Genomic DNA, 19467 nt, shown 5'->3' on the forward strand with positions numbered 1-19467 from the left:
AAAATCAAGTCTCCCTTTTTCTCCTTCCTACAAGGTCACATGTGATTATGTTTAGGGTCCACCCAGATAATCCAGATTCATCTTCCCATCTTAAAATACACAGCTTGATTAAATACGCAAAATTCCTTTTGCCGTATAAAGTAGCATTCACAGATTCTGAGGATTAGGATGTGGGCATCCTTGGAATGGGGAATTATAAAGCTCTATTGCAATAAGCTCTTTATGTAGGGAAGGTTAGACATATATAAGTGGGAATGACATTATGGGTCTTTGGAAAATGTTAGAATAAGTTAAAGCCATAACATTTAGGAAAAGGTAGAAGTGGAAGAATAAGACATATCCATTCACCATACTCAATAGGTGAAACAGGTATTACTGAAAGTTTGTTCACTCTTAAGTGCTCTCGGTACTATATCTCTGACTTGTATGGGATTTGGGGAGAAAATTCTGGTAGAGGGTTTTGACAGGCAGCTGTGACAGCAGTGATAAAATATTGAAAAGTCTTTGCATATTCTTAGAACACTGAGCACATTATAAAGTACTTCTCAGAAGGCACATTAACTCTATAAAAGGAAAATAAGTTCATAAGGGTGTTGTTGAAGTTCTGAAGTAAATAAAATATAATAGCAAAATATATATTGTACTGTAATTAGTCAATGTATAAATAAGCATTAAGTACCCCCTTTATTGTCTTGAGTGTGTTAGATTAGTGAAAGGATAAAACAGAACACTATTGATAAAGCGCTTTTTTTGGTCCATTCTTTCTCTTTGTCTCCCAAAACTGTTTTAAATATACAGTGTTAAGTGGCACAACAAAAAATTTCCTACAACAGGTCCCTTTTGAGAGAACAAATCCTCAAAAGATGGAATGAATTACCAGGACATGTTTTAAATATATATTTCTGACTACAGAGAAAAAGGGAGAAAAATGGGGGTAGGGGGTGTTATAAAGTACAATAGAGTTTCTAAAAGGATTTTCCTCAGACACCTGTCTCACAATGATCTGGTATTAAAAATAGGCCCTTTCAATCTATATTAGTTTTCACTGTTATACCGTTGTCTGTATTAGTTTATCAGGTCTGGTATAACAAAATGCCACAAAATGATAGCATAAAATGACAGACACTTATTTTATCACAGTTTTGTATTTCTAAATCAAGGAGTTGGTTGGCTGGATCTTTCCTGAAGGCCTCCTCCTAGCATCTGGTGGTTGCTGGCAATCCTTGGTTTTCCTGACTTATGGCTGTGTAACTTCATTCTCTGACCTTGTCTTCATTGGTTATCTTCCCTTTCTATGTGTACTAGAGGCCCAGTGCAGGAAATTCATGCAAGGGGGTGTGTCCCTCAGCCTAGCCTGCACCCTCTCCAATCTGGGAGCCCTCCAGAGATGTCCAATTGCTTATTTAGACCCGATCCCAGTAGGATTGGGCCTAAACAGGCAGTCAGACATCCCTCTCACAATCCTGGACTGCTAGCTCTCAACTGCTCGCCTGCCTGCCTTCCTGATTGCCAATAACCACTTCTGCCTGCCAGCCTGATCACCCCCTAACCACTCCCCTGCCAACCTGATTAATGCCTAACTGCTCCCCTGCCAGCCTGATTGCCCCTAACTGCCTTCCCCTGCAGGCCTGGTCCCGCCCCAACTGTTCTCTCATGCAGGCCTGGGTCCCCTCCCCCCAACTGCCCTTCCCTGCAAGCCCAGTCGCCTCCAACTTCCCTCCTCTGCCTGCCTGGTCACCCCTAACTATCCTCCCCTGCAGGCTTGATCGCCCATAACTGCTCTCCCCTGCTGGCCATCTTGTGGTGGCCATCTTGGGTCCACATGGGGGCAGGATCTTTGACCACATGGGGGCAGCCATCTTTTGTGGAGCAATGGTCAATTTGCATATTATGCTTTTATTAGATATCTTTACATGGTGTTCTTTTCTGTGTGCCTGTCTGTCTCTGTATCTCTTCTCCTATTCTCAGAAATTATTGTGGATTAAGGGCCCATTCTAATCTGGCATAAATTTATCTACATGTTAATTACATTTACAAAGAATTTCTCTATACATAAGATCAAATTCGTGGTGCCAGTAGTTAAAACTTCAACACACACACACACACACACACACACGCACGCACACACACACACACACACATACATTTTAATCCTCACCCAACAATATTTTTCCATTGATTTTTAGAGAGCAGAAGTGAGAGGGAAAGACAGAAAGAACTATTGATATGAGAAAAACACATCCATTGGTTTCCTCCTGCATGAGCCCTGATAAGGACCCTGCAGCGGAAGAGCCTGCTATGGAGGTGCATGCCCTTGACCAGAATCTAACCCGGGACCCTTTGGTCCTCAGGCTGGGACTCTATCCACTGAGCCAAACTGGCTAGGGCTCAACACATGTGTGTGTGTGTGTGTGTGTGTGTGTGTGCGTGTGTGTGTGTGTGTGTGTTGAGTATTGGCAACACAATATTATCTAAACAACAAACATTGAAAATTTGAGATCAGACTTAAAAAAGTTTTTGCTTTAAAATATTTCAAATACTGACCTACAGGCAAGTTATTAAAATGCTGCCCTTTGTAATAAAAACTGAAGCCTGCAGTAATCCTGGCTATTATTGTTGAGAAGCCTTTCATTCTTTCAGAGTTTCCAGATTACAAATGGAAAGGATGCCATTTCTGAATTGGTAACAGCTTATTAACCTTTTGATGAGAACACAGAGATCATTTTGCAGCATTGTAATTAAACATTGTGCTATTTCAAACACAGTAAGAAAATCTTATTTGATGTTATTATTATTATTTTTTACAAAGAACAGTATATTATATATTACTTTGGTAATAAAAAATCTTAAAAGTACAGTTAAGGTTTTCTATTTTCTGATTACTTAGAGGAATAGTGACTTTACTATAACCCAAGTTATGCACTTTATTATTCATACTGAGCTATGGTTTACCTAAAGTTATGGCAAATGCATAATGTTTGGTTATTAGTGATTAACTATAGTTTTACAATTCCTTTTTACTAATTGCATGTTAAGTGAGGTAGATTTTTCTACTATCAAACTTCATGAATATCAAAATCAGAGATAAATATAGAACTGTATATTCCTTTGATAATCTTTGTGCACAAAGTATATTTTACAACAGCAAATACTTGTATACTGAACTAATATGCTAAATTCATCTTGTGTAGATTTTTAATAAATCACTGTTACTTAATAAAGACAATCTTAAAATGTTTAAATTACAAGAGAAAAGGAAAAACATTTTAGAGGAAATCAAGCATCTACCTATTTACCATTTAAGCTCTTAGATCATTTTAAAATTCCTTAATATCTAGGCTCCTATTCATTACTTTTTTATTATCCATTACTTGTATTCCATGTCTACCACTGGTTGAGTAAATGTGGGGTAAAAAGCTTAAGAATTAGAAAAAAAGAAAAGCAAACTTTCTGTCAAGAATCAGAAATGTATAAAACTAAGGATATAATCTAGGCTAAATTAAAGGACACATCTGATCCAATATAAACATACATATTTTGGTATATAATAAAATTTTGTACTTGAGTCTATGTAGAATAGAAGAATGTGTAAGAACTTAAGTTCACTCACAAGAGGAATCTCATGTTGCAATAGATCTCTTTTCTCTGGAAAATATTTTTCAGGATCCAAAACAGCTAAAATTCCTCACAAATTATAATTATAGTTTATGAAATTTGGTAACCTGAGCTGCCTTAAATCATTTATAAAACAAGGTGGAATTATTAGTAAATAAACTATTTTACTGACTACTTTCCTTAGTAAGTTTAAATTATGTTGCTTTCTTAAGAGTTTATATTTTCTTAAAAATGTCCTAGCCCTAACCGATTTGGCTCAGTGGATAGTACATCAGCCTGTGGACAGAAGGGTCCCAGGTTCAATTCCGGTCAAGGGCATGTACATTGGTTGCGGGCACATCCTCAGTAGGAGGTGTGCAGGAGGCAGCTGGTCGATGTTTTTCTCTCATCGATATTTCTAACTCTCTATCTTTCTCCTTTCCTCTTTGTAAAAAAAAAAAATCAATAAAATATATTTTTAAATGTCCTATATTATCAATTCACATATATAATAAATAAATTTAAACATATGTGTTTATACCTTTGTAATTGTTCCAATGCATTAAATAGATCAGAAGGCATCCTGATAGAAAAGTATTTCTTAGGGACTGTGACTTCTTAACAAGACTAATTCATCATAACCACAATTAGAACATGTTTTTATGAACAGATCATTTAAATTCTAAATATTTTATTTTATATTTATAATAAGCAAGCCAGACAAATGCATAGTAGTGGAACTCATAGGATGTAAAAGATAGTAGTACTCAGTAGAAAATCGGGGAAGTATAAGAAGGAAATGGTCTAGTTATATGTCCATGAGAACATCATCAACTTCTGTATAACAAAGAAAGGATGGAGTGGATCAATAAGTATCAAAGTAAGTGAGAAAAGAGATGGTGAACAAGAAATGCACTTATGAAATTAACTTTGTTTCTTGAATAGCATTTCACACTTTTCAGAAGAAAACATATTCATTTTTCCACCACTCCACAATGGGAAATACTCTGTTATCCTATGTTATCAAATTCAGTGAAAGCAAAGAGAAAATTCAATGGGGGTAAATTTCCACAACTGTTTGGATCCAGAGAATTACCCAGATGCTTATTAAACATTTAGGTTTTAAGTCCCAGGTACACCTATTGAATCTAAATCTCCCCAGGTGGATGCTTATAATTAAGAATTGCACATACACAATCTCTCTATATAAAATCATAATATGCAAATGGACCGGACGGTGGAACAATCAGTCCACTATGACACGCACTGACCACTAACCCCGATGGAGAACTGGGGTGGATGGCAGTGGATGCATGTGGTGCCCTGCCTGTTGTCCCACATGCAGAGGGTGACCCTCAGCAGCGGCACAGGGTGGGGCTGGCTGCCAGCAGCTTGGAAGATCAGCTCTGATCACAGGCCAGGCCTAGGGACCCTACCTGTGCACAAATTTCATGTGCCAGGCCTCTAGTATACTCTAAAACAAGTCACTTATTCTGATTTTCTTATACCAACCATTCTTAATGGTTGAGGAAAAGAAGGCTAGAATTCTGACCCACTGTAATATTAACTGTTTGGTCAAATATAGAATGGGAGAAAATGTTTAAAGCTTCCATTGTTTTATATATATATATATAATTGACTTTAGAGAGGAAGAGAAAGACATAGAAACATCAGTTATTAGAGAGAATCACTGATCGGCTACCTCCTGCATACTATGGAGGAGAGAGAATCATTGATCGGCTACCTCCTGCATGCTCCCCAACTCAGGCATGTGCCCTGACCGGAAATCAAATTGTGACCTCCTGGTTGGGCTAAAACTTCTATGTTTTAATGTCTGAGTAATGTACTTACTACAGTTTTCAGCCTTCCTGTTGTCTCGAATTACTATTCTTTGGTTGACGGTGCTGAAGAGCGTGGTCCAGTTGATGGTGTGGTAGTAGCACAGGTTGCTGTTGTCAGTGATATAGATGTTTCCTGCACTGATTTCCTTCAGGGACTGGAACTGCAGGGAAGTGATGCCTTGTTGCTTGAGGATAAGCAAGGAGAGGCCACTAAAGAAAGGGGAGAGAGAATGTGGAACAATAATACATTTTTTTTTTTTTTTTGTCCAGGGCATTCATTTCTGAAGTAAAATACTAGGTGTCACATCTTACTCCAAAAGAAGATCAACAGACCACAGAGAGAGATTGAGTAAACAGATTCGTGCTAAAAATATTAATCTTCACATGCTAAATACTGGAGGTTTTAAAAGTAATATCCAAACAAAACATGTTCACTTCTAGAAGTATGGATATTAATGTCTTTGTGGACTTATTTACCATTGACGTATCTGCTCACTGCCTTCCCTCCTTCCCTCACATCTCCAGTTCCTCAAGGATGAAATCCTGTGTTAAGGCTAAATAATTAAATAAATGTATGTGGAATGACTTTCATATACCCTAAGTAAGGTAGTAATTATATTCTATTTAATAGATGCAGAATGCTTTCCAAGGATGGATATTGCAGAGAATGTCTTTGATATTATGCTTTAATTTACTTAGGGACAAAAGAATAATTGCAATAACTGAAGAATGTTTAAATAAAGGTAGGATATATAAAAATTTACAGAGATGATTTATATTAAACTTCAATTTTACAAAATACACAGTAGGCTTGGACAACTGGGGAAAGAATCTCTAAATGTTAAGTAACAACTACATGGTAGAAACAAACATTTCAAGTAAATTGTTTTTATTTCAAAATAGTCCACTTTTTGTAATTAAGTGCCTTTTGCATTCCCTGAAGAATAATTGAGTTTCCCACATTTCAACTAATGGACATGATTTTACATTTTGGGGATCTAAACTGTCCCCTTTTATTTTACTTCTAAATCTAAAAATAGTTTGCTGACATATATATCAGCAAAATGTATTCATGTATATGTGTGTACTCAACTGAGCTGTAATTCATTTTCTCAAATCCTGGCTCCCATTATAAATACTTTGATTTGTAGATTATGAGTATAATGATGCCTTGATATATTTATAATATTTTATTCAGTAGATAATAAAATTCATTGCAGATAACACTTGAGTAAGTTGTACCTCTGAACTATCCTTTTATATTAATACTTTCCCATTTACCTTTTAAAACCTCTTATACCTGTTTTAATAGTAAAATTCAATGAATTTTCTGTGAAATACCATCATATAATATTTTACGACAATATTGATTTCACAAAACATTTAGATTTAAGCAATAAACATTAAAGGGTCCTATATACATAAGTTTTTAACTCCTCATAATCAAGATTTTCATAAAGATAAAAATATGAAATAAAAGCAGTGGCTTAATAAATATTAACTCTACTTTTATTACATGAATAAAACTGTTGACATTGGAACAGCATCCTTTTGAGCCCTGATTGTTCTGTTTATTACAACTAACACTGCACACAGGGAGGTGGACTAATTCCTGAAACATCAGCTCCATGATGCTTGGTTCAAATGAAAGCACCAGAGGCAAAATAAGAACTTCCGGTATGGCCCTTCTCTCTCCTACATCTGAGCCATTTCTAACCACCCAACTCTCCCTTTTAATTATAATAAAATATGATAAACAGAGGGCTTAATTTTATGTTTCATATTATGTGTTCCATACCTACAAAACATTACTTTAATGATAGGTGATCAGAAAATCCAGCTGTGTATTCTATATACTTTAAGCACAACTGCGGTTAAGTTTTTGTTGATCATACATTGGAATTAAAAGAAGAAACCCAGTATTTCTAGAATCAGTAAATTCATGAGGTTAATAGTTTTGATATAGTATACACGTGATGCTACTCTTGAAACCTGGGAGACCCGCATCTTCGAATATATAAACCTACCTGTAGAGGACTCTTCCTCCAATGGTCACCAGGTTAGAAAAAACACTGAAGTCAGTCATGTTTGGGGGCCATGACTGTATGTTCAAGAAACCTATAGAAGAAGAACACAGCAGAAAAATTCATTACATTATTGTCTGGGCAATAGTGCGTAACACTGATTATTCCTGAAATAGGATGAAAATGTGTTGAAACATAAGAAAAGGGAAGTGAATATTCCTACTTTTAACCATTCTATCTCATATTTCTTTTTCTAAAGTGGAGTGCCTTAGCCAACATTTCATGGCTCCAACACTCCAAAGAATATCAAAGGAGGGGACAAAGAGGGATGAATGAGGGACATTTGCAATATTGTCAATAACAATAATGATAATAATGACAATGAGACCAAAATCTATATTTCTCAGCCATATGGCATTATATCATTATAGATGTTAAACAACATAAATCTTAATTTAATGTATTCTTCTAAAACCAAAAATATTAGTCTAACTATAATAAATAAAGAGAAAATTTCAATTTCTCTGAAATCCTTTACCACTGTGTCTATACACTTATACCCCATTTACCCACCTTGCATTCTAAGACATAGATATATATAAACTTACCCCTCCTCATTTGACTTTATATGCTTTAATAACAAATAATGTTTAATTCATGTCTATAAACCCAAATCATCTACTATAATAATACCAAATGTATTACATGCTCTATAAACATGTGCTAAATGAATGATGTGCATTACCCACACTAAACAGTAATTCTTGTGAAAGGTAAAAACAAAACAAAAACAAAAAAACGTGCTTTCAAAGATCAATTGACACTTGCAAAACAGTAACATCAAAATTTAAAGGATATTTTACTTTAAATTCTATGGGCTTTTAAAATGTGCACACATGCTAAGGAGTAGGGAATTGCATTAATTTTGAAATTGAGTTTCTGGTTCCAATATTAGGTAATATTTTCAAGAAATCATTAAAATTCACATGGTTAATAACGCAACAAGTGCACTTGAAAAATTACCTGTTATCTCTCGAACTGTCCGAAATACGTTCAGTTTTTCTGGGTCTATGGCTTCAATCGCATTGTAAGGGTCCCTAGAAAACCCAGGAGAGAAGCAGTCAGATTCAAAATTAAATAAATAAATAAAAATATAAAAATGTGACATTATTTTATTCAAGTTGAATGGTCATTATCAAGAGGAAGGTTAACAATGTGCGTCTACATTTTCCTGTCTTGGGTATGGAGGAAAACTTAAAGTTGCTTTGAGGACCATTTTGATGACAGAGGATTTGAGTTCACCAAAGGCAAGTCTAGATTTAGGGAAATGATTCAGTCTGATTACACTGAAGAAACCTCCAAACATAGCAAGTCCATTTATCGTCCATGCTTTATATTTTGCTTTAAATGAGAAAATAAAACCAGCAAATAAATTATGTTATAGTAAGGGTCCTCAAAGCACTCAAAATTGTGAATAACACTTGTAATTTCTTAAGAAGCATAAGAAGCATAAAAGCCAACACATGAAGTCACTTTTTTTTTTTTTTGCTGTATCTCCACATTTACCTATTAGCGATTTTTCATATTTATGACATTATGTAAACGTTCCTCTTCATATGAATTATTTAGAGCAATTCTGTTCCTAACTGATATTTATATTCATTTTTATAACAGACCTATTTGCTTCCATCTATATAAATCATACTAACATTGAAAAACACAATTTACAACAAATTTAATAACATTCAAAAGGTGTTATAAATTTGAAGATCTAATGCATGCACATATTTTTGTAAAAAATGTTTTTGATATATATACAGAGAGAGATGCCCTGTCTTTTAAAAAATGAACATAAATACCTTTTAAAATTAAATGTTTAATAGGGTTGTTTTTTTCAGAGGTTTTCATCTTAACTTTTTTTCGTATACTATACTGATCACATAAAATAATTGCACACTTGAATAGTAAGCAAACGTAAACATAATAATACCAAACATTTCCCCGTAATTTAAGGAATATTTTCAATGTTTAAGAAATACATAGTATTTTTAAAAATGTTTGATTACTATAAAACTATTCTGTGCTATCCTGTGCAAGTAGAGACCCAATATTAATATGTACTCTTCAGAGGAAAATTGAATTCTCTTCATTGACCACTTCTCCAGGAGAGATCAAACCTTCTAACAACAATGAACTTAGACTTTTTTAGAAGCATATTCACCTGTAGCCATAAATTGAGTTTTATCCTTGCTGTGAACATCTGCCATTTTTTTTGCAACTTATACATACATACAATCTTTATTTTTTATATTGTTTCTTTTTTGATTTTTAATTAAATATATTGGGGTGACATTGGTTAATAAAATTATATAGGTGCAATCATATGTTATATCACCTGTACATTGCACTGTGTTGCCCACCACCCAAAGTTAAATCTTCTGTCACTCTATATTTGACCCCCTTTACCTTTTACTACGTCCACCACCTCTCTTCCCTCTAGTAACCACCATACTGTTGTCTGTGTCTAAGTTAATACATCTGTGTTTTACCAATCTTTAGGAACCTTCTTTTGTGTCAGGGAATAAACACTAAGATGCGGTGGCCCACTGGATGTAAGTTTAACAGGGCTATCAACCCAGGTGCTCCATAGTCCCCTGACAAATTGGCAAATGGCCTGTTTGGGGAGAATCTGAGTGTGAATCTACTGGCTTTTATTTATCTTAGAGCCTCTTACAGATTCCATTAGTTCCGGCAACCATGCTATATGGAACTACCTTTAGTGCAGCTCTCTCCACATGATTCATTGGCATATTCTTCTACACTGTGAATATCCCATATTGTCAAAGTGAAAGAAAAAATGCTTGATTAAATTACTGTTTCAAACTAAGAAGTGCGGTCCATTTACTGTACAACTAGTTTAACATGGAGAGTTATGGACAGGTTGGAGAAACACTATAAATGAGCTTCCCTATAATTCATACATAAACAATGAATATTTTCCTCAATGTGACATGAAGAGCTCTCAAAGGCTTCAAGTCTAAATTAAATGTTCTGGCAAACTTGCTCTATTTATAACTGAAGATGCATACATAGAATGGATGACTATGATTTGTATGAATAGAAAGCAAAAAAAAAATATTAAGTTTGCTATGTGGTAGAATTCTTGTTGTTATCCTATTTTATGGGCAAAGACTTTTGTATGCAGAAGAAATGTCAGCACTACAGTAGCAGAATGAACTTTCAACATTTGATTTTTGATGAAAAGCAGTGAAAGCAGTGTCTAAAACAGGTCTGGTCATACAATAAAATATTCTGACTTTATTGAGAAACACTCAAAACCCAGGGCAAGCACACAATAATGGGGTCACTCGGTCCTATATTGAGAACTTGTCCAGGTTGTGGAGAATTAAATGAATTCTGGACTGTTCACATGCAGCCCAATGGACCACAGAAATTTTATATATTTAATTTAAGAGATTCAGGACTCTCATAAAATAAGTTGACAGAACCCCACTTACCAACTTCAGAGTACCTGTAGGGAGTTTCATTGAAATCCACAGAACTAGAAAATTGAGAAATTTGCTAGCTAAATTCATAATTGTGAGCAAGAACATTATATCCACTCTGTGACAGTTGTTGGCGATCCAACATAAAGCTCAGGATAAAGAGAGAGCAACATATTTTCACAATCGCATCACAATATATTTCTTCATTATCACATGTCCATTGTCTCTCATCGTTCCAGTCTGTCATCTGAATACTTTTCTGTCAGAGTCTCATTGTGACACAGCCTGGACATGTATATCTAGTGAGCATTTTGTTGCTTCAAGCACATGTGCATAAACCATGTCAAACATGACAAGATTATAGTGGATCATTCCCACAGATAACCCTAATCACTGAGTTTTGCCTGTGGTTCCCATTCTAAATAAGGAAACAAGAGTACCTAGTCCATTTTTGTCAATGGCACTATTGTTCTAGAAACTAACATTTTCTCTTATTTCTCCTTTACATAGATCTAGAGACATAGAAGCATGGAACAGAGTGTCTAATCTCAGAGAAAAGGTAGAGGTGGGTGGAAAACAATTAACCTAATAATTTATATGAATAAATGCATAACCCCTGGACACAGACAATAGAGTAGTGAAGGCCTGGGGTAGGGGGATGGGTGTGGCCTAGAAGGGTCAATGGGGAAGAAAAGGGATTATCTGTAATACGTTCAACAATAAAGATAAACTTATAAAAATTAATTACAACCGAAGAATTAAAATCACTTTATAAAATTGTGTGTTGTGTTGTGTGTGTGTGTGTGTGTGTGTGTGTGTGTGTGTAAGCTTTCTTATCTATGACTTTTATTTCAGAATTGAAAAGGAAGTATTAAAATGCTGAATATATTGCCAAAACCGGTTTGGCTCAGTGGTAGAGTGTTGGTCTGCGGACTGAAAGGTCCCAGGTTCGATTCCTGTCAAGGGCATGTACCTTGGTTGTGGGCACATCCCTAGTAGGGGGCATGCAAGAGGCAGCTGATCGATGATTCTTTCTCATCAATGTTTGTAACTATCCCTTTCTCTTCCTCTCTGTTAAAAATCAATAAAATATATTTTTAAAAAATGCTGAATATATAAGAGATGGATATTGGTTTGATTGGGATGGAAACCACTTGTGTAATACAATTAATGTGTCTGTTTTCCACATTGATGGAATTCATTTATTATATCCACATGAAATTTATTATATCCAGGTGAAATCAGAAGATTCTTTTAACACGATATGATCTGTCATTCATGGTGATATTTGGTATTCAGTATAGCTAAAATATGACTATGTTGTTCTACTAAGTGTCACATATGCATTAAATTATATGGAAGATTCTAAATATCAACACAGGTCTTCTACCCAAAGGCCAAGGAGGCATTGATGACAATGACAGATGGGTACAAAGAGCCAGTGGGGACTAGAGCCAATTTGATTGACTGTGTCCCATCTAAAACGGCTGGTACTACCTCGCTTGAAGAGATTGTTGCTATATAAAAATGTGGGCTAAGATGAGTCAAGTGCATACATTTTTAAAAAGAACTTAGAAATCCTGACCTTTAAAGAAAATACTACAAGGGCCAATATATCATACCTGGGGTAGAAAGTACATACGTATTATCAGAGTATCTGGCGTAGACCCATATTCAAAGTTACATTCTTGGGTAAAGAAATGCTTATGAAATAAGACCAAGAGTAATTTATTTAAATAGAAAAAACAAACAAACTACTCTGTTCTATTTCTCTTGCTGTTTCTATTAGGACATGTTTATTCTAAATGAGTTAAATTATGTTCCTTCTAGAAATGATATGATACACGTTTAGAGTAAGATTTTGAACTGAAATATGGGAGTGATATTTTTTTATCTGTAGCCTGTAGCACTAACAGATAGGGGTGAGGTAGTAATGTAGACAGACAGATAAAATGTAGAGTGAAAATATTGACATTTTTATTGCAATTGAAAGACTACAAACTGGGTTGTTTTCCTAGTTAAAAGCAGCAGGTGGTTCTGCTATGAAGGAGCCTAGAAAATGTTACGATTTTTACTGCTAAAATGAAATCCATTTTATAGATCTCTGAGAGCAGTACAAACTTTCCAGACTTAGAAAAAAGAAAAATACACAAAAGGACATAGATGTTCTGAAAGCTCAGGACAATTTCAATTTCCTGATTTGCTTTTTGTGAGATACTTTTTCAAAAGAAATATTCACGCAAGTAAATATTGCCTTATGTTAATTTGCTTTAAATTATTTTTTTTTAGAAATTTGAATGACATTCCCCACTTCACCCATTGATATCGTTCTCCTAATCATATCTGAAGATATGCCAAGCTTGCTGAAATCTAAGGATTTAATGAGAATGTCCTGCAAATACATTTTAGCTTGCATATCAACTTATATTTTAAATCTATCCAGTCACTAATCTCATGATCTGACGCATCCCACACGTTGGTTTACCATCACTGCTGGTGACGCCTGGCATCGGATTTTGTCGGAGAAGAGCATTGCCCCGGGGAGAGCTCTTCTGGGTCAAAAGGTCAAACAGACAAAGCAAAAGCCTGTTTTAAGCTGTGTCTACCCTTATCCAATAACTCTCTCAAACATGTAATACTAACCCATGAATGCCGGTGACAAGGAAGATCAAATTCCCATTGATCTTGGTGCAGTTTACGAATTTGTCAATGTTGCTGGAATCCACGGTCTGCGCTGACATCAGGGACCCCGTGCCGATGCCATCACAAGCTGGGGAAACAGAGTCACAGCCGGAAAGAGGAGAAACTCTTTTCAGTCAATGAATCATTCCTTTTTCATTATGAAATAACACTATACTTTCATTATAAAATAAAAGTATTTACCATAAGAAATACATTGCTTTCTAACAAATAAAGTAATAATTCATTTGTGCAACATTTGCCGCGTGGCCTGCTTATAAATATTATCCCAGTATTATTATCTAGTGACCATGACTGATAAGAATTATATTTTATATCAAGACCCTACATATATGCATAACAGATACAAAACTCAAGCTAAACTTTCCACAATAAGTACTTCCTCTTACTAGATAAAATCACCTCATTTCCAATCCATCCTAAAATATTTCTTTAAAAATACTTTTTAAATTCTGGTCCCTTAAATAATTTCATTGTCTAATGAGAGTCTGCCATCTGAAGTTTTGAAAACACTGGCACAGTTAAGAATATATATTAAGCAGAGTACTAATGATGTGAGTTAAGTCAAGTCTTACCTGTGCCTTCCGAAGGCTGTATTTAAAAAACAACAACACACAAAATACTTGTGTGTTTGTATGTGTGTGTGTGTGTGAGAGAGAGAGAGAGAGAGAGAGAGAGAGAGAGAGAGAGAGAGATAATGTAGTCTAATAGTAAGTCTTAAATTTGTCCTTTTAAGAGTTTAAGGCATTCCTGCTACTTTGAAAAACTCAAAATATTAGAAAATTTTGAACTGCATGTTTGTCTTGCTTAATTTAAGTTTCATTCTGGTGAGGAATTTGAGCACCTTAGCTAGAAGGTTCTTCTTTCTCCACTAAAATTATAGAACATACATTATATGTGTTTATTTAACACTTATGGTAAACATGTTTGTCATTTTATATATTTTATCTTTCAAAATATTTTTAAGACCAGGAAATAAATGTCACATTACATTTCTCTTTGTGCCCCTTTTTATGCACACCAGATCATTTTCTATACACTGGCAAGCAACAAATAAGTGTTCATGATGCTAAAATAATTGTGTGAACACTTGTTTTGCTCCTCATTTCTAAGATTTGCTGAATATAGAATAAAATGCAACTTTTTTTTTTCTGAGTTCCTATGAAACTTAAGTCTGAATTTTATGTGGACCATTTTGGTTTATTATCATTCAAAATCAGTAATAGACACTGTTACAATAGTAGACACTTTTGGGGAACTGTTCACAGTTATGGGAAGGTGTGTGTGTGAGTTTGGTTGTGGGAGTGGTGTGTTGTAAGAGGCCCCATTAAAACACTCAGGAACACTTTGTTGTAGGCCCCCCAGTGCTTACTCACCTTTTGGGCAAATATCAGTGCAAGGTTTGCACATTTTAATCCCGTTTTCCTCCACTTCCATCTTGGAACTAGGGCAGGCACGCACGCAAGAACTGGAATCGACCACAAAGTTATCTGATAAAAAAGGTAAAATGAGCATTAAGGAGCATGTCTTGCAAGCAAGTTTACAAGGAGCTATTTTGGGGTGTGGAAATAGTTAGCATGTTTGATAGGATACATGTCTATTGCCCTGAAACATCTGTTTAAGTATCTCGACCTGAGACAGCATCCTGGACCATCCACATTGAATCTGAGGACCTCGTGTATTAGCCACAGGTACTACTTGCTTGACTGAGCTCCACAGCCCGAACTGCCCCTACAATAGAGCACATTTCCTTTACAGACTTGGGAAACTACGTGACATTTCGTTCATGGTTTTCAACAGTTCCACTTCATTTCAGGTCATGATGCAAGTCTGAAGTTTAAAATACTTCAAGTCGCAGGAAGCACAAATAACACTGAAGTTAAACTGCCCTGGATCAAGAGAGTACACTTCACATCCCGGAAGAAGTGTTTAAAAATGTGTTTGATCTTTCAGTGGAGTGCCACAGAAACTGTCCCGTAGCTGGACACGATGAGACAAAATGAAAGCTGAAAGGGCACGACTTAAGAAAGGTACACAAAATAGACCAAGAAGATCTAATGACCTGAAACATGGGTAAACTGTTTAGGGGTCCAGGGATATGGACTATATGCCAGGACATTCTCCCTCATGGAAAGGTCACAGTATTGCATTTTGAGTTTGGGATGGTTTTTTGTGTGTGTGTTTGTTTGTTTTATGTTTTGTTTTTAAATATATATAATTTCGGAGAGGAAAGGAGAGGGAGAGAGAGATAGAGACATCAATGATGAGAGAGAATCATTGATTGGCAGTCTCCTGCATACACCCAGTGGGGATTGAGCCCCCAACCTGGTCATGTGCCCTTGACTGGAATTGAACCTGGGACCCTTCAGTCCACAAGCTGATGCTCTATCCACTGAGCCACACCAGCCAGGGCTTGAGTTTGGGTTTTAAAGGCAGCATCCTTCCATGTCTGTGAATACTGCTGCTGGCCCCGTGGTCAGTGACATGGGAGGTTTCTGGCTGTCAGGGGGACCCAAGGCACAAAAGGCATGTGGTGCAGGTCCAGGCTGGGGTGTGAGTAGCACTGCGACTTGGGTAAAACCCAAGAGGAAGTATGATATTAGAAGTATCTGTAGATGCCATGTGGAGTTTTGGCAATTTATCATTGGGAAATCACAAGAGCCTCTAGGATTCTAGCACTCAGCCACACCATCCACAGCATAAAATCACATGCCACTTCATAAACGGTGTCTGGGTCAGGGCAGAGACAGAGGATCAAACCATGGGTCAATAATTGATTGACCTGGTAGCCAAACTTTCCTTTAGTAAACTGAGTTTGCTAAAATCATGACGTCATCATGTTTGACAGGCCCCACAGAAATCCCTGGGAAGATGGAGTCAGTAGACTTGGGATTGGATGTGACCTCCAGCAGACACACAAGTAAAGTACATAAGCAGTTGGTCCAGACCTCCACATCGCCCCCCACTGTGCGGGCACTGCCCACTCCGCTAACACTTGAGACTGAGTGAGGAGGAAGACAGGGCTCTTATGACAAGCTGATGGAGGAGGACAAACACTAATCTTGGTATGTGTGCAAGCAGGTGACATTGGTGGCAGCTGCCCTGTGGCCTCACTATGGAATGGATCTGAAAGGTAGTCAAATGATCATTTTCTTTGTGTGGAAGTGATCTAAGCCTGGAATAAACATGAACTCATGAGCAGTGGCTTGCCCTGGGAAAAGAAATCCTGAAAATTCTGGAAGTGAAGGGAATCTGGGGGAGATAGATATACGAATACATTAATGATTCCATGAGATTGGGCAGAATGCTTGAAGACCCTTGTATTCCAAGTTACCACCCACTAGAGGGCACCCATTACCAAAGGAGGCACTCAGGTGGCTGCATCACAGCCTGATGGTATTGGCCTTCCTTCCCCAGGGGACTTGATTCAGAGAACACTCCTTCACACCCTAAACTCAGTCTCAGGGCAACCCAACCTGCCACAGGTGCATGTCCTGTATAATATGCACCCACCTACTGCAAAGTCTTTAGGAATATCCCTGATTCCACATTTTTGCAGCAATTTATGCCATGAAGAATAAATAAAAATTATAAATAGCTTGGTGTCAAATTCAGGTTCAGGTTCTTCAGTTAAATGGGTTTGTTATTTGGACTTTTCAGGTTTGAGAACTCCGGATCAGGGATTGAGAGCAGTATTTAGAAGCTAAACATCACTCCCTTCCCCCACCCTGCCTCCTCCAGATTAGCAACCATGCCTTATGAGCAAAGTCCACCAAAGATTTGAATTTTAAATAAATGCTGAAGTGCTTTTAAATATATATATATATATATATATATATATATATATATATATATACACACACACACACACACACACACACACACACACACACACAATTTTTTATTGACTTCAGAGAGGAAGGGAAAGAGAGAGAAAGAATCATTGATCAGCTGCCTCTGCATGCCCCCTACTGGGGATTGAGCCTGCAACCCCAGGCAGGTGCCCTTGACCAGAATCAAACCCTGGACCCTTCATTATGTGGGCCCACACTCTACCCACTGAGTCAAAGAGGCTTGGGCTGAAATGTTAAATTTGTCTGTAATTGATAGATCTAAGCTGATCTGAAAAAAGGACGTGTATGAGATACCGTATCTAAGGTAGCTGGGCATGTAATTCCACCAATAGTTCTCAGCACTTAGCCACTTGCCAAAATTTACAAGTGAAGAGCCCTCAGAGGAGCCCCTGTAAAGGATACAGTAAAGAAAGGGAATCCCAGAGCCCAGGTTTCCATGGTAATTCTTCCAGCCCAGCCCAGCCCTGGGCCTCAAACTCAGGGCTTGAATCAAAGGTAATCTATCAAAAATTACCCCAAAAGCATAGTTTTAACTGACTTAGGGCAAAGGCATCATCATTTGAAGGTAGTAGAATAGGAAAACATTTGTCTAAGAAAAGGAAACACTTCATCATCTAGCCCCATCTTATAATATTCTGAAGCTTCCTATTTTGCAGGGACACTAGATGGTGACATACAGAGTAACTTTAAATAAGAGGTTATTAGATCAAGAACATAAGTTTGAATATTAAAATATTTAAAATGGAAAAATCTCTACTGTCCTAGAGTTATTGTGTCTGTTACTTTAAAAATCCTAATTCAAAGGCATATATGCATAATAATTCATTTAATTAATATAAAATATTTAATAATTAGAATTGTCATTGTATTCAAAACTTGTTTTTATATACTACTTCTGATTCTTTTCCCCCCCCTCTCCCTTTGATACTTATAATGACTTTGAGAAAGAGAGAGAAGATATGATTATTATCATCAGCATCTTAGAAAGGAGGAACTAAAGAACAGACAAACAAACAAAAACCTAAGTTCACTTAGAATCACATGGCGAAAAGTGGGCAAAGCCAGAAGCCAGGCCACTCTGACCCCATGTCACACCCCCTGTACCAACACATTCATAAGCCAAGGAAACCATAATGTCTCAACGGTGTGGACTATAAAGCCTTCTTCTTCTAAATGACTAGGTGAACAAATGTAGCGGTTTTTCCACTTTTCCATCAAATAAGACATTGACGAAAAATCCCATTGGTCACTCCAAGTAAAGAAACTTACTCAAGCAGATATCAGGACACGTTTCAGTGAATTATTGATGAAAGTTAAGCTGGTTACTTTACATTCCCAGGATGAATTATCAATTTGGTGAAGATCTCTTATAGCGCCCTTCTTACTGTTTACTACAATTTAATATTAAAACTATAGTGCTATATATTCTATTACAAATAAGTAATCAGAAATAATTTTAGGTAAAAATGCATTGGTATTAGAAGCATACGCCATTCATTACATAGCTTACTGCCCTAAAACTAATCACTTTTCTAAGAAACAGCATCATGTGGAAAAGCAATGCTATATAGTGAAAATAATGAGTTTGGAAGTCAATGAGACCACACTCAAACATACCACTTCTGTTCTGATACCGATCATATAATTTAAATTTCTTTATCTTTGAAATGGTAGCAATAGTCCCCATACCCAAGTAATTCATGATATGACAGATTTTAAGTAACAATAAATTTGCATGAAATTATTTTGCTTTTAAATAATGATGTAATTGATTTGACTATTCTTATCTTCTACTTACGTGGGCATTTCTTGACACAAAATGCTCCATATGTGTACTTGGCATTGAAGTTATGCTCCAGTTGAAAGGTGGTTGGGTTGTAGACAAAGGTTTGGGGACACTGAGTCACACACGCTCCACTGTCATTGAAATTCATGCAGGCCTGCAACA

At 36.4% G+C, this 19467-nt stretch overlaps 1 protein-coding gene across 1 annotated transcript in view; it reads right to left on the minus strand.

Moving 5' to 3' along the window:
• ERBB4 (erb-b2 receptor tyrosine kinase 4) overlaps nt 1-19467 on the minus strand; it is an 823165-nt gene that overhangs the window by 231924 nt on the left and 571774 nt on the right. Inside the window, exons 7-12 of the mRNA XM_084891653.1 lie at nt 19318-19459; nt 15042-15155; nt 13609-13735; nt 8483-8556; nt 7463-7553; nt 5446-5645 (exon numbers count right to left, since the gene is read on the minus strand). Of these exons, the coding sequence (XP_084747779.1) occupies nt 5446-5645; nt 7463-7553; nt 8483-8556; nt 13609-13735; nt 15042-15155; nt 19318-19459 (748 nt within the window). The remainder of the gene's footprint in view (nt 1-5445; nt 5646-7462; nt 7554-8482; nt 8557-13608; nt 13736-15041; nt 15156-19317; nt 19460-19467) is intronic.

Source organism: Pipistrellus hanaki (genome assembly GCF_964339955.1).
Source record: "Pipistrellus hanaki genome assembly, chromosome: 8".
Lineage (NCBI taxonomy): Eukaryota > Metazoa > Chordata > Mammalia > Chiroptera > Vespertilionidae > Pipistrellus > Pipistrellus hanaki.